This window comes from Cryptomeria japonica, chromosome 11, assembly GCF_030272615.1.
Source record: "Cryptomeria japonica chromosome 11, Sugi_1.0, whole genome shotgun sequence".
In the NCBI taxonomy this organism is placed as follows: Eukaryota; Viridiplantae; Streptophyta; class Pinopsida; order Cupressales; family Cupressaceae; genus Cryptomeria; species Cryptomeria japonica.
The window spans coordinates 17,085,227-17,113,027 of NC_081415.1; the positions used below are offsets into that span (position 1 = coordinate 17,085,227).

Genomic DNA, 27,801 nt, shown 5'->3' on the forward strand with positions numbered 1-27,801 from the left:
CAACTAAATATCCACATCAGATGTCCAAGGCAATGTAGTGTTATTTGAGAAAATTTTATAATTCCATTGAGTTGGAACTACGAATTCCATTTTGAATGTAACAGACAAAATTGCCAACAAATTATAGCATCCCATAACAATTTATAAGTAGAGAGCTAACAATAGCCTTTGGCTAGAGAATTGAACTTATGCAACTATTTTTACCCTTATCTCTCACCACTTTTCATGCACGTTTCCAATGTAATTGTCGTTGTAAACAAATATATTTATTAATGCCATGCACCAACAAATTAGTTTTAATGCCCTTATTCAAAAAGAGAAAAAATCAAGTTTCAAGCCACATAAGAGTACCGAGCTTACCTGGATGATAGCTTGTGTAAAGCCATTAATAATAATCATGTCATCGATTCATAATGGTCCACTCTTCTCCACCCGTTCTACTATATAGTACACATACAAGTTTTTCCCCATAGCACACAAACAATTGTAATTAATTAAATATTAATAATAAAAGCATGAAAATTATCCCAAATGATACAAAAAGAGGTGGCAAAAATGAATATTTTGTTTACCCTCACAAAGAAAAAAAGCTCATGATAGCTTGACTTGCTAATAAAGACAACTAGATTAATTGTTGAGTGTCGCTATGACAAACAAAAGATATGCAGTTGACATTTGGACGTAAAAGGTAGTCGTGAAGAAGCTTGTGATATCTGCCGTCTAAAATTGAACCCTATAAATTTCCAATAAAACAACGAAATATCTTAGAAATGGATGCTCACAATTTAAAAATTCCATCCTATAAAACCCAACTAATCATATTGTAGAAAAATAATTTTTATAATTTAAACTTCTAACCCATCGATAAATTATATTGTTTAAGGTCAAATACTCACAAGTACTAACAAACATCCCAATTGCGAAGACATGACTGTCAAGACCTCGAGAAATCTTATTACTTCAAACACGGGATTTAATGCACATTTCAGATCTTTTTTACGTTAGAATATATTTGAGAAAATTAATTTTAAAAATCCATTTTGCATATCACTCCAGGGTTTAGGGTTTTTAGCCAATAGACTATATTTTGCATATCATCGGAAAGTTCTCTCACGCCGGGAAAACAACTTTCACGCACGTGAAACATTCCTCGTTCCACGCCTGAAAACGAATTTTAATTCGCAGCTAATATTTTCGTTTAGAAGGCTGCAAAAATCTTGTCTCGACCTCAAGAATCTAGTAGCTCCAAAACCTTGCTGTTTTTAGATATCTTTGAATGGATTGAAGCAGGAACTGTAGGTAGAGTGGTTCTGGTTGGTCGCATTTAAAAAAAATTCTGCTTTGGTAGGGTTTTGCCTAATTTTCCTGGAAACTCTGCCCATTTTTACTCATCGGCATCGTTGACAGCACAACACAATCTGTGCAGAATCTTGAGGTAAGTCGCTTGCCATGGTTTCTGTGATTTTTTTGGAAACTGAATGCGGCCGGATCATTTTTGTCGTGTTTTATTTCACTCGAACACAATTCTGTTGTTATCTGCTAAATAAATGGCATTGGTTATGTGGTTTTATCTATGGCTGTTTTAGTATGTGATATTATTGTAATACCTACTGTTAGTTCCTTATTTGTTTCTCCACGTAGAGAATTTTGAACTGTGAAATGAATTATAGGTATATTTGGTGGTTTTAAATTTTGTTTATTTTGTTTTCCTTGTTCTTGTCAGAATTATTAATTTAGCATTGAATGGATACCAACTACCGATGATGATGTAAATCCAATGTTTGCCAGAGCTATTTTCACATAAAGTGAATAGTAGAGATCGGATCATTTTCATAAGTTAAACTTAAACTTATCACATTCTTCTTCATAAAACTATTTCTTCACAGTTTTGTGCCATTATACTGGCTTTTGTACTTTACAGACCAAATGTCACAAGGCAAGGGATTTGTGTAACACAAAATGACTAAAATTTTAAAAAATTGTGTTGAATAAGTGACAAATGGCTTGGTTTTCCAGATGGGTACATCTCCCAGCGTTGGTTACATGGTTAAGACTGAGCGGTATAATTAGGTATCAATATGCTTTGGATATGGTTGCATTATTTTGTAAAGCTACATTTCTATGTTTTCTTCAACAAAAACAGGGGTGCTACATTTGAGAGATCATCTTCCTACAGACAAATAGTGTTAGGATCTCTGAATTTGTATCAATTTGGAGTAATTCAACATCCGTTTAACTTCAGTAATCTTTTGGGGAAAAAATGGGAAAAAAATCAGGAAAAATTTGGATTTATAAAAAAAATGTAAAAAATTGTAGAAAAACAATCAAAAACTACTTTTTTAATATATTTAAGGGCATTTCCACAGCATAGAGGTATTTAGAGCAAGCAAAATAGAGAGTTCAACCCATGAATTGTAGAAAATAATTTTTAATAGATTATATTCATATTGCTGATTACATTGCACAAAACAGACCACAACATCATAAATTATAATTAAATAGTGACAGTTGTCAAAATGTCAATTATAATATAGTTTGTGACTTTATAAAGTCAATTTATAAACTAAGTGCAAAGTTTATGGTTTTTCTCTATTCATGCATTTTATGTTATGAACATCTGCAGACTAGAATAGATGATTTTAAGAGATGGCATACTATCTAGTTTGAGGTTACATTTATTGATTTAGTGATATGTCAATCAGTTAATCAACAAGAGTATTATAAAATAGCTAAGTTGCTAATACAGGTACAAGTACGAGATCCCACTAAGTGGGGGTTTGGGAGTGGAGAGCTTAATTGGTTTGAGAAGCAGAAATGATAAGTTGCACAAGGTATTAGATGTGAGAAAAAACCCAACAATAGAAGAGGTGTGAGGAAATGTTCCATTTCCTCGTGGGTTGGAATTGGGGGTTCGGGGGCTATGCCCCCCCAAAAAAAGAAAAAGAGAAAATAGAGAGTGAAGAGAGCAAAATGATCTTTGTATTGGGCGAGATGGTGCTTTCAGAGGCATTTTAGAGTTTTTGGATGCCAAAAAAAAGTCAAAAATGATAAAAATTGGACGACAAAAGGAAGATGGCTGGTAACATAATACCTAATATAACAAATTTATGAGTTCTGCTATGAATATTATCATGTACAAACATCAAAAGGAACCTCATAAGCTGTTGAAAATGATCTCCATTTTCAACTAAAAATTTTCAAAATGTCTTAGCCCATATTAGGCTTTAATATGAACATTTGGAATGTTATTATGTTTTTTGGCAAGAAGAACATTTGGGTATTTGTTGGCCAACTGAAAAATAACCATAGAAAAATAACAGGGCACTAAATAGAAAAACAAGGCGTCCTTCAGCCGAATAACTAAATCATAAAAAATGCAACAGAAAAACAATATTGACAAAGATGAATAACTGGTCTTTCTGCCTATCGCATTGCTAAAAAACCCTCTAATTTCCATCGATTCTTTGCTCTTCCGCAACCAAGAACGCGTTGAACACGTCACATGACATCATTTATAAGACATTCGTGGGGTTTTTTCATTGTTTTGAGGGTTTTTTGTGGCTTTAGCACCGATTTTAGAGTTGCTGATATTTCACAATATTTCACAATATTTCACAATTTTTCACGATTTTTTGGGGAAAAAATTGTGCCCTTGCACAACTCACGATTAATCGTCATCAGTCGTGATTATTCGGCAACTATTGCTTCTTGGGTATTAATTATAAACTATAGGGGTTTGCTCCTTCCCCATCAAAGTGCCATCTATAATAGTGCATAATTGATAATAGTATTAATTTTAAAGGTAGTGTACAATATTAATTATATACTTGTTCGTAGCAGAATCCATGGGGTGGGGTGCCTGGAGAGCTTGATTTATATCCAATCTGCGATTTAGAGCAGATTTATCAACTGCTTTGACACTATCTCATATGCCCCACACGATTTAGGATGATCGAGGCCCTTTCAAACTTGGTTGATGACCGCCATTGCTCCTCTCACTCCTTTGTTTAGGGATTTTTAGAGGTCAGAAAGAAAACTAAGGGACAAAATAACAAACTGTTTCAACGTTGATTCCACATTGACTCTGAGTCCGTCTTGGATCGGCCTTATTTCTGAGCAATTCAGTAATTTCACGAGTTTTTCTAGGGTTTTGTGAGTTTTTACAACAATTTTTTTCACCTTTTTTGCCATTTTTTTTGTTTTTAACATGATTTAAATGCAAAAAATTGTTGAAAATTAGGTCAATGATTGGTCAAAGATTTTTTCATGAATCAGGATTATTTCAGGGAATAAATTGGCTGGCTGCAAGATTCAGGATTAATCGGGTATAATTGCCATTTTTTGCAGACTATTGCAGTTTTAAGAGCAATTCTAGACATGGTTCTGTCTAGCAGGTCTATCCTTAAGTATCTGGTTTCTGTAACTGCAATGAAGAACTCTTTCTATAAAAATTTGATTCAAGTTTTTTGTATGCAAAAAAATTGCACAGTTTGGCATTTTTCACTTCTAGGCTCCAATCATCCAGATTTCTTCTCCTAGTGTTTTTTTCCATTGCAAGGCACACAAGGAGTCACCTATAATCTTCTATTATGCACCCCTAAAAGTTGTTAGCTGCTTTTCACTGCAAAAAGGTGCACAACATTGTTTCTTTGGAATAACTAATTTATTTGGTGCGAGCTACGTAAACATAAAACATCAAAATTTAACATTACAGTCCATCCCAAAATTAACTGTCATTTGAGTGCCATATGAACTTTATTAATCATCTTCAATATTAATGGTTCATTTTTTGTCACTACGAGTCTGCTTTTGGTAATGTTTAAATTTGTCAATTGCTTCTTTCATGGCATACATATCTGGAGCCTTGGAGTACTTGAAATGTACATTCCTCAACATATGAATGTTTAGCACTTGAGAGGGTACACCGAATTTGGCCAATTGTTTGTGAAATAATTTACTAAGCTTTAATAACTTAATAAGTTGATCATTAGCTGCAATGTCGAGCTTGGGTGACATCCCCTTTATCACTTTGATAAATTGTTATCTTAAATTTCTTGCAAAGTTCATACTTGTTTGATCATCATATAATTCACACACAATTTTTTCTATGAAATCTTGTATGTTGCACAAGGTGTTGCTAGCTATGGTCTCCCCTTCTTTGTAATCAGTATTTCTTGCTTCGTGTATCTCAATCCTAAAAATAGTAGCTTTGAGCCATTCCAAATATAAACCTGGATTGGGTGTGCAAAAACTCCCTTTAGCTACTAGAATGTTGAAATTGACCTTAACCATTTTCTCAATCTATGGTAAATTCCATTCTAGATCTTGCAATTCCGTACCATATTTCAAAATTTGCAAAAGAATTCAATTGATCATGAATTTTGTGGTAGAAAATACAAGCTTCATGCCTGATGCCATTGACTCATATGCTCAAGTTTTGGTTGCCTTCGTGATGGAATCAATTTCTCTTGCTGTGGGCATGTCCTTGTTGGCAATATTTACAAATGAGGGTGTAGGTATTGGCATGGAGGATTGAATAGGGCCCTTTAGATGTTGTAAGTACAATTTTAGTTGTTATACTCTTTCTTTAAGATTTTCTTTGGTTTCTTTATCCTTATCCAATTTTTGTATCATTGCATTGATGGCTGACTTTACATTTTCCCTCATGCCTTATATCATTTGGTTCCCAAGAGCTACCTTAGAGATCTGGTAATTTTTTATGTTTCCATTTCTCCTTTTTGTCACATAGAGGGGTAGCAATTTCCAAAAAATTCATATCTTGTAAATTTGTAGAGATGGAAGACCTAATCTTGGCTGTCTTAGGAGGCAAGCATGCGAAGAGAGATTGCAACTTGGAAAAATCTTCAGTCGCTAGTTTGGTCTTCCTCTTTCTTCTTTTCAATGTTGATTGAGCCATATTAGAGGCACTGAGGTGGAAGGATCTACATGCATTGCAATTGCATTTTCATCATTTTCAACTCTCCTTTTGAAGGGATGAAGTGTCACCAGAACCATTTTTAGTTTTCTACCATTTGCACTTGAATAAGTTAGGCAATTGTAATCCCTAATTGCTAGTGGGAATTGGATACCTGTTTTATGTTTGCTAGATAAAAGCTTTTGAATTTCTGTTAGCTATCAACATAACTCTATCAAAACCATTATGTTGCTGACATATCTTGGAACATAATGGAGCACGAGTAAATCCTCCAACTTTGATTTATGTGAATGTGGGGAATTGAATAAACTAATTTCCCCATAAGGCAATTGCAGTCATTACTTTGGTTTGCATTTGTTTCTTAATATCATTCTTTAGCATCCTAACAATGAGGAACGTGAATGTGTCATTTGCCTTCATAAAACATCTTTGACACACTTTGAGTTCAAGTTGCACACAATGCTCACAAATTGAATTTTATCCATCACCAATAGGATTGCCCTTGTGGCTATTGAGTAGACTAGGTAGGAGGTAATAAAAATGCTTTGATGGAATAACTTCCACCATTTGGTTATGCAAATTGTAGCTGATTAACTACCCAAGTCAATGTACTCTTTGCAGTTTGCCATCTAAATTATAGCAATAAATTGGAATATCCGTAGATGGTTTTTGGGACTCAAATTAGTAGTGTCATTTTTGCTTGATTCCCTTCCATTTTGTGTGTCTTAGTCTTATGCCCAAAAGATGTCTCTTTCTGTTGTGTTGTTTCCCTCCTTATACTTAATTTAATCATCTAAGTTGTTAAAATGAGGCTAAAATCTTTTTGCTTCCATGCTAGGGGGTTTTCCCCATCTTTTCAGCAACAAACACGTTTCAATCAGAACTTTGGAAGTCATGCTTCTAGAACTTGAGAAGAGAGAATAATAACACATAGTTCCCCTCGATCCACAACTTGGTCTTGCATTGAACTGAAGGAGGAGATTTTATCACGGCAGGAAACTTCTCATCTTGTCAGTGTGCACTTCACCAATGGGAATGAGCCCCTAAACACATGCTATAATTGGCCTCCACCACCTTGGAAGGAAAAATGATTAGTCATGGGGGTCTAATGCACTGTCAAAACAATCTTGAGTTAATAATGTCCACCGGGGATTAATTTCTCCGTTTAATATATCTAAGACCATTGGCTTCCTATACCAAAGTTAGCTAAATGGGCTGCTCTATTTTTATATTTTACCTTAATTTTTAGGTGAGAGAAGTATAAGAAGCTGAAGCTCCTTCTAAGGGATATTTGCTTCATCAAGTAGGCTATTAAACTGCTAGTTTATTCCAGACTTTTCCTTGTTCATCATATCAATGATGACATGAGAATCTTTTTCTACTTCTGCCATGAGTTCTGGATTTCCAATTTTAATCTAAGGAGAGCCATTACCTCAGCGTGTGTCTTCTAAATCTGGGAAATGACATTCAATTGCTATTCCTTAGTTGTCCTAAGGATTGTAGAATGTGATATTTGGTTACCTAAAGATTCTTAATCACTTTTAGCCGGGCATGGATTTACCTTTAATGCACTGGCAAATTTGGGTTATATTTCTGCCATTCAGGACGCTTCCATTTTATCTTGTGGCCTCAAGAACTTAGGCATGCTGCCTCCTTTATTAGGGGATCGTTTTACATTGCATAGCAATATGATTTACTTTTAGTTAGCCGTGGACATCAATATGATCTGTTTCTTGCTTTCTTTTAAAATGTGTGCTGTTAACTTATCATTCTTTTGATTTAAGTCTTTTAGATCCTAGCAATCTAAAATCATCTGAAATGACATTTACCAAATTGGCATTTTATTTCTTGCAGAGATCTTTGGATATAATTTTCATTTGCATTATCAAAATGGCCAATCTAAGTGTAAAGGTATATGCACTTTCTTTGTCTTAGTCTTTTTATATTCATCTATTACTAGATTCTTAGTCTATAATGTGTTATACTAGTTGTACTACTTGAAAGTGTTGAAAATAGGCTCGAGTTATTTTTTGTGAAATGGATGGCTTGAGTGTTTTTTTGTGAAGGATCTTATATTACTTAAGGAACGAATAGGTAAATCAGCCTAACGACAAGGTCGCAAGGAAATTTTATTCCTGGGATAACTAGAAAAGCTAGTGTACTTAGCTGTTAAGTCACTGAAAGACGCTCAGGATTGAAATTCAACTCTACTATTTTTCCATATTAGGATTTTTATATTCATATTCAGATTTTTCATCTCCAATCCTCTTTGTTTTCAACAGTCTATTAAGTTCTGAAGTCCTGCTAACTATATAGGCGCAAGAGATTGCCCAAGGATTGTAGAATGTGATATTTGGTTACCTAAAGAATTGTTCTTAATCATTTAGCCAATCAAGGAGACTTACAATTTCAACATTTTGCATTCTCTCTTATGCTTATCATGTTAACACTTATTTGTTTTAATTATAGTTGTTTTCCATTTACATGGCAAACTGAAAGTGGAAATGAAATTCAATTACTTGAGTTTAAAATGGGAAAAAACAAAGATGAAAGGTTTGAAAAGTATGGAAATTATCTGTTATTGTTATTCATGCCAAATATAATGTGTGGAAATAGAAACGTAGGACACAGAAATAGAATTTGTTCAATGTTGCCAATCTCAAATTATAAACTTTGTCTTGAGTCTAGACTCTCAAATTCTCAACCAAATACAACTGACAACGTAGAGTACAAAACAAAACTTCAAAATACAATTAGGCTACGAGGCTTTGAAATGCTGAGTTGATGCTCTAGAATCCCGGTTCTCCTCCCTTCTATCATGGTCATGATCATTAAATGTCTTCCTCTCAGATGGCTAGATCCTTCATCAAACGACGACTCCTTAACTTTGAACAGAAAAAGGTCCTTACAGGCCTTACCTCTTTTGTGTGGCAGCCTGATAATTAGAAGGACTGTGGAAAACTATAGAGAGCAGAAATGACACGCCTTGGGGACAAGATGACCCCAGAAACAAGTTGAACACTGTTTAAAATTTCCTTTGAATTACAGAGCCATCATTCAGAAGCAATAGTACAAAAACATGAACAGATTGTATATAGATCAAAATGCAGCTGGTTGTAAGAGCATAAAAGGGACATGTAGACCCTTTAGATGCAAAAACTGTTAATTTTAAAGCAATCAGATGGTAATTTAACCAATTTGATTATAATCAGACTGTGTATAAACAGTAACAGCAATAAAACACAAGACACAAGACACCAATACCCTGGGAAAACCTCCCTCCCAGAGGTGAAAAACCCAGCCTTTAAATGTGATATGTATTATCTCAAATATAGACAGTTTACAAGGCAATGACTTATCTCAGATTGCAGTTCAAGAAATCAGTGATGAATGCAGCCCTTCATTCACAGCAGATGATAAGGCGAAGCAGCAGAAGTCTGGATCTGATTGGCACAAGAGACCTTGAGATGAACTTCGACAACTTCGCAACAATCAACCTTGCATAATCGCCTTGCACAAGTTCGCAATAGGAAGGATCACTGCTAGGAGAGCAGATAGGAGATATAACATGATTGTGTGTTCAAATGACTTCATCTTGGAGTAGTTATATGTCAACCTTAGGCGCTAATCATCCTCAAGTCGGCTTGCATGAATAATAATATATTGTTATTGTATATTACCCACGTTCGACATTTGGGTCCGGCCCAATAGTTATTTAATTGCCTTTGCACGTTACATTTTGGGCCCAGCCCAATGACACATTGCATTGCCTTTCCATGCTACATTTGGGTCCAGCCCAATAACACATTAAGTTGACTTACACGTTACATTTTGGGTCCAGCCCAATGACATATAAAAGATAATACAAGTGTATTTTAATTGTCATTGACAACATTAAAATACAATAGGTATCTGTTGATGTGTATTTTGTACACGACCAAACACAGAATAAAATACCTAAAGGTACCTTATCCTCTCTTGAGCAAAGTTTCCTGACTGCTGAAGATCTCGCCGAAGGATCAGTCGAGGCAACTCCAAGGTTCTTGTATGTAGGTTCTCTACTCGTGGATAAGCTCTCTGTGGTATGATGTGATTTTGCTGGAATCACAAGGGGACTTACACTTGACGACCTAAACGTCTGATTTGCTGGAATCACAGGATTTCACTAGCCTAGAATTTAAAAAAAAAGGAAAAAAGGATGAGGGAGAGGGAAGGATCTAATTCTGACACTAAGAATGTAGGAGCAATGATTGATCTTTGATGAAATTCTAACTAAGTCTTGTTTTGACATCCCAGGACCATCTCCACAAGATTAGTGCGATCTTCAGAGGAAAACTTTATGATGTTCAGTTCATCGCTACAGGCGTAGACACCATCAAGTTAATGCATGTCAATGAAGAAGCGACAATTGAAGTTAAGCTCAAACTGAATGATTCCAGTTGACTACACAAAGCAAGTCTGCAATCAACAAACTGCTAGTAGTATGGATATACAAATTTCACCATCAATCAAACACATTTCTTCCACTCATCTAATAACATGAAATCAAATCTGAGAAGTATAATGACCATGCAAATTGTTGAATCAACCCATAGATTTCACCATTTCTTCAATGAAGTTTTACAAGTCTTTTACAACAACATCTTGGCAACAATCTTTGCCTTCTCTTTCTATTCTCCTCTAATTGCTATTCTATCAATTGACTATTCACTATTAGCTAACTATTCACCTTCTAACTATTGACTAACTATTAGCCTTTACAAATGAGGAGCCAGGGCTTATATAGTGCCCACAATACAATTCAATGGCTCAGATCACTTTGAGATCAATGGCCGAGATTTTACAATGAAAACCTAATTAGGGTTTGTTACAACAAACTTAATTCTGACCAATGAAATAATTGCATTATTTGGACACATGTCTTCTCTGGAATATTTGACCAATGGATGGCCGGGGTAGGTACATCGAAGTTAGTGTCATCTTTGATGAGTCAGGCACATTGAATCTGGACATGCTGAAGTGGACCAACCCGACTGGAGGAGTGATGACTGGGATGCCACCTTGTCTTTCCTTTAAATGTTGGACTAGAAGAGGTCGTCCTTGATGAGGCTGGGCTGGAGAAGGTCGTCCTTGTTGATGCTGGTCTTCTTTCATCTGTCAAAACAAACCAAAAGATGATTAAGGACACATGATAAATTCATTTCAACATAGCATTTTCAACTTAAATCATCAACAAAAAAGATATTAAAATGAAGTTAGTTCAAGACTCTTTCCAGGGACAGGCCCTATAAGAATTTCGCCCTGGACCCTCTGGAAGGGTCAGGAGCGAATTTTGCATTCCTGGCTCATTTAGACCTCCTTTCAATGTTACCTCACAATTAGCTCCTTGCCTGGCCCCAACAAGGTGAAAAATAGCAGTTTCAAAGGATTTCACCCTAGACCCTTTGGAAGGGTTAGGAGCAATTTTCTTGATTAGGCCTCAATTACCCCATTTTTTCACTCCAAAATCCTCCGGAAGGTGAGCATATGCTTGTTTTAGTCCAACAAAGTCTAGGGATCCATCCTTTTAGTTTCTCACATGGGCAAATTAGGTGATAATGGGAATTTCGCCCTGGACCCTTTGGAAGGGTCAGGAGCGAAATTCCTTCTTTAGGCTTCATTTTACACTTCCTTTACCTCAATTCATCTTGCAAGGCTTAAATAACCTCCCTCCAGTCTTTTCATGCCTTAGGAATCAAAATCTTGTCTTGACACAAAGGGGAAATGGTGATTTAGATGAATTTCGCTCTGGACCCTTCGGGAGGGTCAGGAGCGAAAATCACTTTTTGCTTTCCTATTCACACCCAATTTCATTTTCTTCACCTCACTTCATCTAGACTCCCTCACATTGAATCCAGTTCCCAACTTGGCAACATTGGTTTGATCTCCACAAGGCCTAAAAACTCAAATTTGCTCAAAAACCTAGCCAGGGATAGGACCTATCCAGAATTTCGCTCTGGACCCTTTGGAAGGGTCAGGAGCGAAATTCTCTCTTGAGCTCAAAATTCACATTTTTTGAAGATCCAAATCTTTTCAAGGCATTCCAAATGGCTTCTTTTACTGCAATCTAGGCTTAGTTTTACTCAAACCTTGAAGAAAAAGGTGACTTTAGTGTTTTTCGCCCTGGACCCTTTGGAAGGGTCAGGAGCGATTTTCTCCTTTTGTAGCTCATTTTTTATCATTCCAACTTCAATCCACCTCACAATGCTAGGAAATATCTTTCTTCTTTCACCCAATCCAAGTTTGATTTCGTTTTGCAAGGCTGAATAAGAGATTTTAGGATTTTTGCCCTGGACCCTTTGGAAGGGTCAGGAGCGAAAATCCTCTTTTGGCCTAAAATCATCACTTTTGGAAACCAACATCAAGTCAAAGGTAGTCTCAAGGGCATTTATTACCTTAATCAAGCCTTGTCTTAGCATAAATTTGAAAGGAATGGGTAGGTTTTAGGATTTTCGCTCCGGACCCTTTGGAAGGGTCAAGAGCGAAAATCTTGTTTTAGGGCTATCTTGCCATCCTTCCAACTTCAAATCACTTCCAAGGCATATAACATCTTGTCTTTCTCCTTCCCATGGTATAAAAACCAAAATCTTATCTTGAATTGCAAGGAAAAAGGGGAATTTTAGAAATTTCGCTCTGGACCCTTTGGAAGGGTCAGGAGCAAAATTTTCATTAGGCTTTCAATTTTGCATTCTTGGCAACCAAAATTCATTCTAAAGCAATCCAAATGCCTTCTCACACCCTTGTCCTAGCTTGGCCTTGCCCAAAATTTTGAAAAAAAATGTTTTCAAGGATTTTTGCTTTGGACCCTTTGGAAGGGTCAGGAGCGAAAATCTTGTCTAGGCTCAATTCCTTCATCATTCATGGTCTTTAACAACTTAAAGTCATTCTTAAGGGCATGCTCTTCTTGACTTTGCCTCATCCCACACTTGACCTAGCAAAAAACTTGATAGCAAAAGAGGTTTTGAGAAAATTCGCTTTGGACCCTTTGGAAGGGTCAGGAGCGAAATTTTCATTTTTGACCCAAAATCATCATTTTCTAAACTTGAAACTTCTTTGCAAGGTAGGATTTCATCCTTCATCACCCTAGGAATAAGATTTCATGTCCAAGAAAGGTCAAAAGGTAGGTTTATAAGGAATTTCGCCCTGGACCCTTTGGAAGGGTCAGGAGCGAAATTTCCTATCCTGGCTAGAATTCTTCATTTTCACAATCTTCTAATCATCTCCAAGGATTTCAACATGTTCATACTTCATCTCATCATGCCTTGGACATCAAATTTTGGCCAAATAAGGCAAGAAATGTGTTTTAGAGAGATTTTCGCTCTGGACCCTTTGGAAGGGTCAGAAGCGAAAAGCTTAACTTGGGCTAGATTCTTCATTTCTCCCTTTCAAAACGACCTCAAGAGGCAAAGACAAGTTATTTCTCTTCCATCCACGTCATAACAAATAAAAAACTTGACCTTTTTCAATGCAAAAATATGAGTTTTTAAGGATTTCGCTCTGGACCCTTTGGAAGGGTCAGGAGCGAAATTTTCATTTTTTGTCCAAAACCCTTTATTTTCAATGCTTTCAAACCTTTCAAAGGCAATAAGAATGTCTTAGCTTCCTTCCAAGGTACCCTGCAAGTCAAGGATTAGCCAAACTTAAGATGAAATGTGCTTTGGGAAGATTTTCGCTTTGGACCCTTTGGAAGGGTCAGGAGCGAAAATCTCATTCTAGGCTAGATTACTCACTTTTCAAACTTCAAACCACTTCAAGAAGCAAACTTAGATCATTTTCCACCTGAGGAAGAAGGTTTCAAGGTCAAACAAGGTAGCAAATGAAGTTTATGATGAATTTCGCTCTGGACCCTTTGGAAGGGTCAGGAGCGAAAATCTCCTTTAGGCCAAAATCTTGTTTTTCAAAATCAATCAAACTCCCTCTCAAGGCAAAAACATACCCATTCATCTCCCATCAAGCCAACGCCTAGCCAAAATAAGGAGGAAAACAAGAGTTATAAAGATTTTCGCTCTGGACCCTTTCGAAGGGTCAGGAGCGAAATTCCTAATCTTGGCCAAGATCCTGACTTCATTTTCACATTTCTTCATTCAAACAAGCGTTTTTTCCTTCATTCAAGCCTAGGAATGCATTAGTTCTAGGTTTTGGTCAAAGTAGAATGTCTTATGGAGAATTTCACTCTGGACCCTTTGGAAGGGTCAAGAGCGAAATTTGACATTTTGGACTCTCCGTCAGGATCATTTTATGGAATATAACATTTAAGTATAAGAAAGAAGAAATTCTTATACTTTAAGTTATATTCCATATATACTTTCAGGATGTTTGAGAGTGGTTTCAGACCTCCAGGAGTTATATTGCAAAATCTAGTTTTTGGAGGATTCTTCAGTTTTCCAGACTTAGTCAAATTTCAGGATCAGGAAATTCCAGACTTAGCCAAATTTCAGGATCAGGGCATTCCAGACTTAGCCAAATTTCAGGGCATTTGAAGATCAGGATGACTTTCCAAACTTCATCACTCACCAACTCGACCTAACTCGGACCTTCAAGAATGATACCCACTCACAAAGCAAGACACAATTAGCAGCAAGAGCAAAACCAGGCCCTAAGGAAGACTCTCAAAGAAACCCTAATTCTGGGGCCCTGTGGACTCACCCTGGCTCAAGCAAAGCCTGTAATCCAACAATCCCCTCGACAACACTCATCCTACAAAGGCTAACAGACAAAACCCTAGAAAGCAAAAAGCAGGGGTCCCCATTTGCAATGGGGCGATGTGTAAATACGTCACAACAGTATCGGAGCTAGCTATTATTTCAACAAAAACAACAACTTGATTCACAAAGAAGATTTTAATGCACAGCTGCACGCATGAAGCAAAAAAAGAGAGAAAGAGTAAAAATTCTGGATTTCCTCTTGCAGATTTGGTTGCACATGCAAAGGAAAACACAAATTATAGGGAAAATATGTGGGCATAGAGTAGGTCTTGTGCACGTTTAGAGCAAGTTGCACACAATCTACCATACGAGTAGCGGAGAGAGTCATACTGTTATAGGACATAGGACTTATGACAATCATATATGGGATTAAATAATCTCAAATAAAGTATATGTGCTCAAATATGTTCCAATTGTGCTCACAACTCAAAGCGTTGCATGTTTAGGTCAACACTTGGATGGAAATACTTACATTAGTGCCAAAATTTTCACAACATGCATCTTTAACAATAAAATTAAAATGTTTGAGATTTAGAAGTATAAAAAATACGTTTAGTAACAAAGAAAGAAAATATGTAAATTTTAAATTGTTGTTTCGAGAAATGCAAACTTTTCTTAGCCTAGGAATTGTTGTTCACTTGCATATGTCTCGAGAAAAGAAATCTCCTAGTGTTTGTCTATTGATCTCAATTTTAGACATTATATTTGCCTTCAACTATGGACTTGGCTCTATAACCTCTTTGAGGGTGTTTGTAATAGAATTTTGTTTGCAAAACTTTTCAAATCATGCACTAAGATTTGAACAATTCCTCAAACCACAAAACTGAACTTACTATAATTCAAATACCACATCGACAAGTCAAAGTTCTACACCTAGCATCTATATATTGGAAGATTAATATAAACAATGTATCATATATCAATGTTCTTGTTATCACAAAAGCTCGCACCCTTGCTGAGCTATCAACTCAGCAACCTTGTGAAACATGGAAACAACCCCAAAGTGTGGGACCTTGCGCAAGGGGTTGAATCTCCGGAGAATGCCGGCTAGGTGTTGAACCAACTCAACACTTCAAAACTTACTCCTAAGCCAATCCTAACAACTTGCAGAGGTAAAGGGAAGAGAGAATTGCTTGAAATAAAAGGAGGTGATTCACCAAGAAGAGATTGTTCCTCTCCCTGCCCAAAATGACACAAAGAATCAACTGAAAAACCCAGGAGATGTACAAACTTCAGTTGTATGAGTGACCCCAATGCATGTATGGAGGTTAGAACTCGCTGAATTCCAAGAGGGGAGAAGGTTTCCTACAAGTCACACTCAGAAATAAGTTAACACAACATAAATGATAGAAGAGCCACAAAACATACACCTATGATGAAGGTAAGAAAACATACACAGCATACATAAGTTGAAAGAAGGCAAGAATGGTGATTTCAATTAATTATAAGGCCAATGGCCAACTTATAGTTGCAAAATACAGAATAATACAAGAGAAGTGAGAGAGCATAGAATAGCTCAAGCCAGCAGGGAGAGAACCCTTTACAATGAGGCTTAACAACCTTTATATAGAAAAATGGTTACAAGAGTGATCATGACCCATGTATGTCAGTCTGGGAGTACAGGGAAGTGCATGCACTTGACTTCTATACATGCAAGCAACTTAGCCATACCCACAAAAGGCAACCCTAAGAAGGGTGGATAGACTGACCTTCCAAAGTCAGAGTATGCAGACATGACATAAGTCACTACAACAAGCATGGCCCCGTACCTCTCTTGATGAAAATCCTGCCAAAAACATTAGATGCACCCCTGTGGCTCCACAAAAGGTGCACAAGTCACAAAAGTCGTTGGAGCATTTAAAGCTTTGAGTGTCAATCACTCCATCCGGAAGTGTTGCAAGCCAGAAGGAGTTTGGAAAACTTCAGGGACCTGGGTCACCGAAGTTGGGGAAACTTCGGAGACCTGGGTCACTGAAGTTGGGAAGACTTGGGAACTTGGGAACCTCGGGGTTCCGAAGTTCCGGGGTTGAGGAAGAGAAGACTTAGGAACTTCGAAGACCTAAGTCACCGAAGTTGGGGAAACTTCAGAGACCTGGGGGGCCCGGCAAAACAACACTTCATACTTCATGATTCCATTGTTTTCTCCTTGATCAACTGAGGCAGCGGTGGTCCATAGAACATATCTCTGATCAGTTCTCACTGATGGACCAAGGGTGTCATAAAATGACAACATTTCTGGCGACCTCTGCGGGATGCTTGCCCACTAAGCATATAGATCAGTAGCCTGAGTATCCATTGGGCACTGAGTCATTGAAAGACCCAAAACATGTGTGCGCCATCACTTGGAGGAAAACTAGAAACTAGAGCACACACCCTCTTAAGGAGAATGCGGTAGGTGCACAAGCACTTATGAAAGCAAAACAACTTCTAGTCTAATATTATCATAGTCATCAACACCCTCTTCAGAAGTAGGGCTTGAGATGAATCCCATTCACTGGGATTGGAAGAACTTCGCCATCAAGCCTAGAGATATGAAATGCATTGGCCTCCTTGCAACTAGTGATGACATATGGACCACTCCAGATAGCATCAAATTTGGAGTGTCGCCCAACTTTGGCTCTGTCTGCATCCCACTTGAGAACTAGATCTCCCTCTTTGAAGACCCTATTAGTAGCCTTTTTGTCAAAAACCTTCTTGACCGGCTCTTGATGAGTCTCAAGTGTATGCATAGCCTGACTTCTAACCTCCTCCATCAGCTCAACTAGCCTTACTGTCATGGCATCATTCTCTGTCAATTCCAGCTGATGTGCTAGTTCAAGAGAGGGTAACTCTAGGGAAGTTGGGAGTCTTGCTTCCTTCCCATATTCTAGCATGAAAGGGGAGTTACCGATCGCCCTCTTGGGTGTGATCTTGTCGGCCCATATGGCTGTCCTCAACTTAGTATGCCATGCCATTTGATTGTCTTCAATCGTCCTTTTAATTATCCTCATGAGGTTCTTGTTGGAAGATTCAGCTAAGCCATTACCTTGAGGGTAATAGTTGGATGACGTCTTCAAGTATACACCATGCTTAACTGCCCAAGAACTGATTTGGGTTCCAACAAATGCCCTAGCATTGTCTGATATGATGGTGGAGGGAACACCGAATCTTGTCACAATTCCATCAAGGAATTCCAACACTGAGGCCTCAGTTGCATCCCTCAATGCAACTGCCTCTATACACTTAGTGAACTAATCTATTGCGGCCAGGATTCACTTATGGCCAGCACTAGAAGGTGGATTTATCATGCCAATGAAGTCTAAATCTCATTGGGCGAACGATTGATCTGCTTGGATGGGGTGAAGAGGTAGGGCAGCTAGTCTTTGCTTCCCAGAGAAGAGAGCACATTTCTTGCAATTCTTCACCCATCTATGTGAGTCACTGAATAAGGATGGCTAGTAATAACCAGCCCTCATTATTTTGATAGCCGTAGTCCTTGCAGAGAAGTGGCCCCCTGAAGAGCCATCATGAAATTCCTCTAACAATCTGCTGACTGGGTTTTGCTCGATACATCTTAGTAAGACTCCATTAGAGTCTTTTTGAAAAAGAGTGCCATTCACTAAGAAATAGGGAATGGACTGCAACCTGAAATGCCTTCTTTTGGTCCTATCCAGACCTTGGGGGTATCTACCTTCCATTAAGAGGGTGGTCATGTCACTTACCCAACTAAATTGAGTCTTGTTGCCAGTTGGTTGATCCTCTTGTAACACAAGGGCGACCTCTGAAGTAGTCTCAGAAGATGAGACAAGCTGTTCACATAGGCCCCTGCCTCTTACAAGCTTGGTGATCTTGATGTTGATGTCATACTCCATGACCTTGGTTATCCACCCAGCCCTCTTCTCATTGATGTCCTTGTTTAGAAGGAAATCTTTGACACTTGCATGCAGAACTAAGAGCTGGATCCTGTTGTTGGACAACGTGTCTAAACTTTTTTAATGCCCTTACAACAGTGAGGACTTGCTTTTCTACATAACTATAGTTAAGTTCATAGTCCTTTAGCCCCTCACTAAAGAAAGCAATAGGTTGCTCCAAATTATCATTGTTTAGTTGTGTTAGGACAGCTGAGATGCTAGATTCTCCTCTGAAGGTATAGAGGATAAAATCCCTTTCATAATTAGGATTGACAAGGGTAGGGGCCTGAGTAGTTGCTTGTTTGATCTCTTCGAAACCGGCCCTCCCCTCTTTGGTCCAACTGGAAGCCAAGTTTTTCTTCAACATGGAAGTGAGGGGTTTTACCATGGTGGCAAGGCTGGGAATGAACCTCCTCACAAAGTTGATCCTACCAAGGAAACTTTGCAATCCTTTCTTGTGACTGGGGAGTGGAAGAGAAAGAATACCCTCCACTCGCTCTGGATCAATGGTCAAACCCTCCTTGGATACGATGTGTCCTAGCAATCTTCCTTGATCAGTAGCAAATACACACTTGCTAGGGTTTTAGGACACCATACTCCCTGCATTTCATGAACACCTACCTGCTCAAGATGACCAAGATGGTCAGCCGCATGCTTCGAAGAAACAATTATGTCATCAAGGTATACAAGCACAAACTTTGCTACTACACCCTTGAAAGTCATGTCCATTGCTCTTTGGAACGTGGCACCTGCATTGGTTAGCCCAAAGGGCATTTTACAATAAGCATATGTACCCCACTTAGTAGTAATGGCAGTCTTGTATTGGTCTGATTCTTGGACCAAGATCTGATTGTAGCCTGAATACCCATCCAAGAATGAAAATCTTTCCAAGCCACTGACCTTTTGGAGAATCTGCTCCATAGAGGGAAGGGGATAGTGATCCTTGAGGGAGGCTCTATTGAGATCCCTAAAGTCTACACATAGTCTGATTTCCCCATTCTTCTTTCTTACAGGGATAATCCTTGAGGGAGGCTCTATTGAGATCCCTAAAGTCTACACATAGTCTGATTTCCCCATTCTTCTTTCTTACAGGGACAAGGTTGGCCACCCAGGAGGAGTGCTTGATAGGGAAGATGATATTGGCTTCTATGAGCTTGGTCAACTCCTTCCTCATTAGTGGCTCAATCTTGGGGTTTATTGGCCTTTGCCTAACTGGCTTTGCATCCGGGTTTATATCTATAGTATGTTGGGCTAAGCTAGGGTCAAAACCCTTCAAGTCTTCATAGGTCCAAGCAACCATGTCATCATACTTTTGACAAAGCTCAACAAAGGCCTCTTGTTCGGTTGAGGAACACACCTTGCCCAAGTTTAGAGACCTACCTTCGGCGACAACAACCGGCTTGTAATCCCCCCTCTTTGCAGCTAAGTTTATCTTCTTCTTCAACTGATCATTCGAGTTGAAAATGCCTTCCAAGGTAACTAGACCTTTAGGCAACTTGTTGGAGTTGAGCTACATGATTTGATCTCCATACTGGTCTTGCAGCTTAGACTAATTTTTTAGTAGAAAACTTTGCTTCATTTTGGAAGAAGTTGACGATCTGCTGATCACTTGCCAATTTATTTGATTGTCTGGGACAGCAAGCCTCACAACAAGCTTGATGTGTTGCTCCTTCTCACTTGCAACATGCGCTGGTATGTCGAATTGAGCACCAACCGCTGCAAGCCTATCAACATGCTTGTTCTGACTTCTAGGAATGCTCTGGATATTGAAGGGCTCGAATCCTTCAATCAAATCCCAAACCCTGTGTTTGTATGATTTGAGTAGGTTGTCTTTTGCTACACTTCGGGATCGGATGTGGTTAACAACCAACTCACTATCTCCGAATACTTGCAAAGGTCTGATCGTTCTGCTTTGTGCAAGTTGGAGACCTTGGATCAAGGCTTCATACTCAGCGACATTGTTGGTGCAACCAAATTGAAGCCTAAAAGAGAAGAAATATTTCTCATGCTCAGGAGAAACAAGCATCACACCAGCACTTGCACCATTCTTGTTTCTTGAACCATCAAAAAACATGTTCCATAACCCCTCTGAGTCTCCTTGTGTCTTGATGAGGTTAGGGATAGGAGTATCCTCTTCATGGATACAATAGGTGCCAAGCCCAGTCTCTTCAGTCTCAGCTAATGGATCAAACTGAAAAGCATTGGCCCATTCATCCAGCAAGCAATCAGGAACCTCTTGCAAAAGAGTGGCAGGCTCACGGACGGTACACTCCTCCCCCTCTTCATGTAAAGTGCAATTCATGTTTATAGGGCTGTGGGTGTAGGGCTCAATGTGGTTTTGGGCAATGGGCTCTACCCTTATGGTGACCTTGGTACCATACCTTGTTCGAAATAGCATGTGGGACCAATCAGAAGATAGGTACCCACCTATCTTGGCGGTGAAGTCTCTAGACAGGCAGATGGCAAAGAAGGTAGGGAGGTTGATGATTGATACATCTTGCATGACAACGCAACCAGGGCATGCATGCAAGGTTAACTTCAATTTTTTTACCACCCCTACTGTCTTAATAGAAGTGCCATCTAATTGGACCACCCCTTTGGTCACAGGTTCGTATTCTATGCCAAGAAGATTAGCTACCTTCTTAGGCATTACTGAGCTACTAGCTCCTGAATCTATCATGCAGTTGTGAACCAAGCTATCTCCTATGATTAAGGAGAGATAGAAGAGGGGAGGCTTGCTGACCTTGCTTGAATCCTCTTCCTCCTTGGGTTGCACCAAACTAGTGGAGACTGCCTTTCCGTTGACTGTTGCCTCATCACCTGACTGATCGACATCCTTCAGTGCCTCTTTAAGCAAATCCCTTTGAGATGGGATTGAAAGTGCCTCCCACATAGTGACGTTGAGGTTGGCCTTTGAAAGGAGCACCAACTGACTTTAGAGGCCCCTTTGAGGCTACAAGGTCTACTTTTGCTCTTTGGACGACTTGGGCCTCTTCCTGCTTCTTGCTCCCTTGCATGGTACTCTGGCTTGTATCATAGGTGGCTACATTGGGTGTTGGAGCTTGGGCTGATGTTGAAGATGAGGCAGCCTCCATGGCTCTCTTCTTTGACTTTGTATATTGCAGTATAGACTCACCATTTGTTTGGTTCAAACCACAGAATTTTGCCTCCTGCCCATTGACAAAGGTAGAATCCCCTTGTATGTAAGCCTGAGTGCCAACACTAGGCTGATTTGGGTCATATTGCTGGCCAGAAGTGGTCGGCTCATCCTACACCACTAAGGTTTGGACAATCCCTCCATTTTGGCATGCACCTTGGTTGTGTGGCTGATTGCATGGTTGACACCATTCTTGCTCTTGGGCGAGGTTATTTTGCATTGGAACTATCGCCTTTGAGTTGCTTGCAGCTGTGGGGTTCACACTATTCAAAGGCCTGGCGTTGCTCCATTGGTTTTGCCCTTGAAAAGGTGGCCTATTCTGTTGATAGTTCTGATTTTGTGCCTGATAAGGTCTGCTATGCTGGGCTTGTTGCCTCTTTAGCGTCACCAACTCATTGCTAAAATTTTGTAATAGAGCCTTGACCTCATGGAGCTCATTGGAGGATGTAGATGGTGTGGATGATTGTCCTGCGGGTGCCATGGGGATAGGAGCCAAGGTGGGTTGTTGAGTAGGAGCTTCTGGGAAGAGAGGCCTTGGAGGCCTTGGAGCTATCTTCCCAGCCTGAATCAAACAATTTTCTGCTCTTATGGCTATGTCATATGCACTCGGTAGAGAGGCTCTACCCATTGATTGTACCATGACAGCTATATCGTTGTTGAGAGCTCTAAGATAATACAAGAAGGCATGATTTGGAGATGGCTTCACTAGAGCAGGAATTCTATTCCATGTCTTATGGAATCTGAAATTGAAATCTCCCATGAACTCGTGGGGTGCCCTCTTGATCGTAGTCAACTGCTCCACAAGTGATAGTTGGTCACTTTTGTCTTCGAAATGGTTGCACAACCTCTCCCCCAATTTATCCCAATTGTGAATGGAGCTAGACGACAACCCTCTATACCATTGCAAAGCTTTGCCTTTCAAAGATGTGGCTAAGAGTCTGACAGCAACATTATCCTGAGTGATATTATGGACGGAGCAAATGTTTGCAATGTCTTGAATGTGCTCAATGGGCGTAGTAGTTGTTTCATCAGTGAAGTATGGTATATCTTCAACGCAGCCACTGGTATGTCATTCCATTGAGTTAAAATAAGGGGACTCCCCCCATTGAAGGTAATAAAAACCTGATTTCTTGCCATGTGAAACAATGGTCTATTGATATGAGTGGTGGGAGCCCTTGATAGCAATGGTCTTGTAAATGGAGGGGTAGAATGAGACCTGGGAGATGGATTGTTTACAACGCTGACCTCCCTAACTGTTGATAATGAAGGTCTACCTCTCTGCCTTCTAGAGCCTGAAGATGAGAGTTCTTTGAACTAGAAACTACCTCTAGAAGATGCCCTTGTGTGAATTTTGGGCATGAAATCTGGAGCTGCAACAATTCATGAGCAAGCAATGGACCTATTGAGCAGAGACTTCAGAACCCCAAGGTTCCGGGGTTAAGCACTTCGGAACCTGGGGGTTTTGGACCTCTGGAGTAGTGACTTGGGAACCTGGGGGTTCCGGAGTTGTGAAAGTTGTGATGACTTGGGAACCTGGGGGTTCCGGGGTCCCTAAGTTATGAACTTCGTATGAACAAGAACTGGACTTTGAGTAGAGTCGCCAAGTGCTTGAAAGGTGATTGCCTCTAAAGGCTGAAACACTAAGAATTAGCACTGAATCCTTAGCATGTATGTCGAACTAAGTCCCACCTGGCATGCCAAAAACTGTTATCACAAAAGCTCGCACCCTTGCTGAGCTATCAACTCAGCAACCTTGTGAAACATGGAAACAACCCCGAAGTGTGGGACCTTGCGCAAGGGGTTGAATCTCCAGAGAAGGCCGACTTCCTTCTCAATCCAGGTGCATGTGTTGAACCAACTCAACACTTCAAAACTTACTCCTAAGCCTATCCTAACAACTTGCAGAGGTAAAGGAAAGAGAGAATTGCTTGAAATAAAAGGAGGTGATGCACTAAGAAGAGATTGTTCCTCTCCCTACCCGAAATGACACAAAGAATCAACTGAAAAACCCAGGAGATGCACAAACTTCAGTTGTACGAGTGACCCCAATGCATGTATGGAGGTTAGAACTCGCTGAATGCCAAGAGGGGAGAAGGTTTCCTACAAGTCACACTCAGAAATAAGTTAACACAACATAAATGATAGAAGAGCCACAAAACATACACCTATGATGAAGGTAAGAAAACATACACAGCATACATAAGTTGAAAGAAGGCAAGAATGGTGATTTCAATTAATTATAAGGCCAATGGCCAACTTATAGTTGCAAAATACAGAATAATACAAGAGAAGTGAGAGACCATAGAATAGCTCAAGCCAACAGGGAGAGAACCCTTTACAATGAGGCTTAACAACCTTTATATAGAAAAATGGTTACAAGAGTGATCATGACCCCTGTATGTCAGTTTGGGAGTACAGGGAAGTGCATGCACTTGACTTCTGTACATGCAAGCAACCTAGCCATACCCACAAAAGGCAACCCAGAGAAGGGTAGATTGATTGACCTTCCAAAGTCAGAGTATGTAGACATGACATAAGTCACTACAACAAGCATGACCCCGTACCTCTTTTGATGGAAATCCTACCAAAAACATTAAATGCACCCCTGTGGCTCAACAAAAGAAGGTGCACCAGTCACAAAGTCGTCGGAGCATTTAAAGCTTTGAGTGTCGATCACGCCATCCGGAAGTGTTGCAAGCCAGAAGGAGTTTGGAAAACTTCAGGGACCTGGGTCACCGAAGTTGGGAAGACTTGGGAACTTGGGAACCTCGGGGTTCCGGAGTTGAGGAAGAGAAGACTTAGGAACTTCGGAGACTTGGGTCAATGAAGTGACAACACTTCATACTTCATGATTCTATTGTTTTCTCCTTGATCAACTGAGGCAGCGGTGGTCCATAGAACATATCTCTGATCGGTTCTCATTGATGGACCAAGGGTGTCATAAAATGACAACAGTTCTCGAACCTAATATCAGAGGATTCAGAAGAGTTGGAGACAATTACATTGAAGTATGATATTCATATAAGCTGCAGATCAAGTTACAGGAACATTAAAACGTAATGACTAACAAACAAGGACCTTTACCTTCATAAATAACAAAACCAGTTTTCCTCTTGTGCCAAGGGACCCAAACATGACTAGAACTCTCAAATGGAACCCTAGAGCAACCAAAAGATCGGAAACAAACATACAATACTTCCCTTTAAAGTTCTGGCATAATTTAGATTTAGAAATTATACCCAAGGTTCAAACCCTAATTCCACTACGGTTGACAAAATCAAGGAAATCAGATCTACAGATAAAATATTTGATCTATGATGTGTTCAGATATTTCTAGGTACACAATGTGGGCATGGCATAAATGTTTGGTCACTAGTCAACCACAAGAAATCACCTTAGAGATCTTTTGTGCCGCACTATTAGGCAAATAATACCCTTGCATGTCCTAATGGGCATGGCCGTGATCATATCTTACTTGTAGGGCATGGGCATAAATTAATGGTGTCATTCTCTTTTGCCTCAATCCCAAGAAAAGTTGTTGGGGGCGATTGGAGAATTAAAATTCATCCTTAAAGAAAAGCCCCTACAATAGACAAACTTCACCACCAAAGCCGTTTGAATATTTAAATTTTTAAATGCTGGTCGTTGGATCAAATCTTGTTGGCGAGCCGGACAAGTATCATTATTGCATGTCATCGTGCCTAGGAGGTGGGTTTTTACTTCTGGGAATGTGCGCAATCCCACCATGTGGAACACAGTTCCTCCATTGGACTCCTTTCTTCTTGGTGGAATAAAAATAAGTTCATGAAACCTTGTTGGCCCTTTAAGAGGTTGTAAGAACCTTGTTGGGACTTGACAAAGGTTACAGGACCTTATGAAAACACCAACGTCCAAAAATAAAACTTTGAGAACTTTGCCTTTGTCTTTTGAAGAAGTTGGTTGTGAGTTGGTCGTCGGCCTCCAACAAGGTTGTGAGAACCTTGTCGGCCTTCAAAATGGTCTGAAAACCAAGATAAAAGCCAACACACTTAAAGAATGCTTAACCTTTTCAAAACAAATGAACAAGATACACTACGGGTATGTTTGTTGGCAAATAAAAAACACAAGAATGCACAAGAGTCTTTGGGTTTATTACGTATGCATGCTCCTAATATCATTTTGACTTTTCCATGTACAAACTTTTGTATTGTTGGGTTGGACATAATATAACAAATCATAATTTTTGTTTCTTATCTTATTAATTGATTGCTGCAAGTTTCTCTTGCACGCCTTCCTGATTTTTATTTTCTAGAATGCAAGTGTCCTAATGATTTTCAAATTTCTTAAACTGTCAGAATTTTTTAAGATGCCTATGACCTTCCTGCATTCTTCAGGAGAGCATACGTGTTAACTCTTTGATCTTAGAGTTTTTGTGCTGTGGTGTTATTAAATGCATATTTTGTGGTGGTTGTCCTTTTTATTGTGTTGCTCAATGCAGAAGGCTATGGCTGGAATCAAGCGCATAAATTTGGAGGGCCTCAGATGGAGAGTTTTTGACTGTAAAGAGCAGGTTGTGATGTAGGGAGTATTCTAGGCCCGTTTATCTTGACAGATTTAAGGCATAAGCTCCTATGTTTCTCTTTGGCTAATTGCGCACAATATTGCAGGTTCTTGGAAGATTAGCATCACAGATATCAGTTGTGTTACAGGGCAAGGACAAGCCAACCTATGCTCCAAATCGTGATGATGGTGATATGTGTATTGTCCTTAATGCAAAAGATATCTGTGTAACAGGGAGGAAAATGACTGATAAAGTTTATCGATGGCATACAGGGTAATATAATGCTTCAAAATTTATATTAAAATTAAGCAAATTCTTGTTGAATCTAACATATCCAGTCTACAATAACTCTCTTTTTTGATTTTCAAGTTCATTGTTCATCCAGATATGTTGGTCATCTGAAAGAGAGGACTTTGAAAGATCAGATGGCAAAGGATCCAACGGAAGTGATCCGTAAGGCTGTATTTCGCATGCTACCCAAAAATAGGTTGCAGGATGTAAGAGATTCTTGTTGTGTCTAGTTGTAGCATTTGCCTATGCTCAAGGCTTTATGCACCATCAATACTGATAGTTGTCTTTTTTCTGCAGGATCGAGATAGAAAGCTCAGGATTTTTCCTGGCAGTGAACACCCGTTTAAAGACAGGCCTTTGGAGAACTTTGTTATGCCACCACGTAAAGTGAGAGAAATGCGTCCTCGAGTAAGACGAGCAATGATTCGAGCTCAGAAAAAAGTTGAACAGAATGATGCTGTCAAACAAGAAGTGGAAAAGGAATTAAACTGAGATATTATACTGCACATCAACTAGCAAAATCGTACGAAATGTGATGCTGCATATTTGAATTCTCTTTAATGCAGTGTCATAATTGTGCAAATTAGGATGGAGAGTGTATGCTCAACAGTGGAATTCATTTCTTACATTCTGGTTTTGTTGTTTATGGACTGCTTTCAAAACTTGATTTCAAATCTAGACATGACATCCTACTTATGGAATTTGCGTGCAATCAAGTCTGATTTGAATTCTTGATCTCTCAAATTCGCTCAGGCCAGCTGGTCTGACCCACCACGTGCTCCTTATTGGTGAAATTCGCTTGGGGATGGAGTGCATTTGATATCAAATGAGGAATCTAATCTTTATTTTATCACGCCTTCTTACAACATTAATCACCTTTTAAAATCTGATGCTCTTGACTTAATTTTAACTTTACATTAGGTATGATTTCTTAATATGCTATACAAGGTGACACGCTGGAGTAATTCGCACCATATTTAGTTACTGCACCCTTCATGCTAAGCCGGAAATTGATTAATTTGACAGATTTGTGGATCAAAATCAATTGAAAGCAGGTTTAATCACTTCGAGGAGCAGTTCACTCAGGAAGAATGCCCTAAAATACACCCTAGGTCATGTCTGATAAATTCGTATTAGGTCTGATTTTTAATAACTTAAAGTCTGCACCAAATTAGCTCCACCTGAAGAAATTTGTGTCCCCCTTGGGCTGGAAATCAGTGAAAACACTTTTAAGTTTATGCTTT

General features: G+C 39.1%; 1 protein-coding gene across 2 annotated transcripts; it reads left to right on the forward strand.

The window, feature by feature from the left end:
- The first annotated feature begins 938 nt into the window (after nucleotides 1–938).
- On the forward strand, nucleotides 939–27,407 carry LOC131049511 (uncharacterized). Of its 2 annotated transcripts, none has more exons than XM_059214026.1 (6): nucleotides 939–1,435; nucleotides 7,790–7,846; nucleotides 26,204–26,275; nucleotides 26,373–26,539; nucleotides 26,652–26,753; nucleotides 26,855–26,990. In XM_059214026.1, the coding sequence occupies exons 2-6, from the start codon at nucleotides 7,826–7,828 to the stop codon at nucleotides 26,946–26,948; spliced, it is 456 nt and encodes a 151-aa protein (XP_059070009.1). In that variant the 5' UTR covers nucleotides 939–1,435; nucleotides 7,790–7,825; the 3' UTR covers nucleotides 26,949–26,990. The 2 variants fall into 2 exon arrangements, with proteins under 2 accessions (XP_059070009.1, XP_057839561.1); XM_057983578.2 differs by having other exon boundaries at nucleotides 951–1,435; nucleotides 26,652–26,763; nucleotides 26,855–27,407.
- Nucleotides 27,408–27,801: the final 394 nt, after the last annotated feature.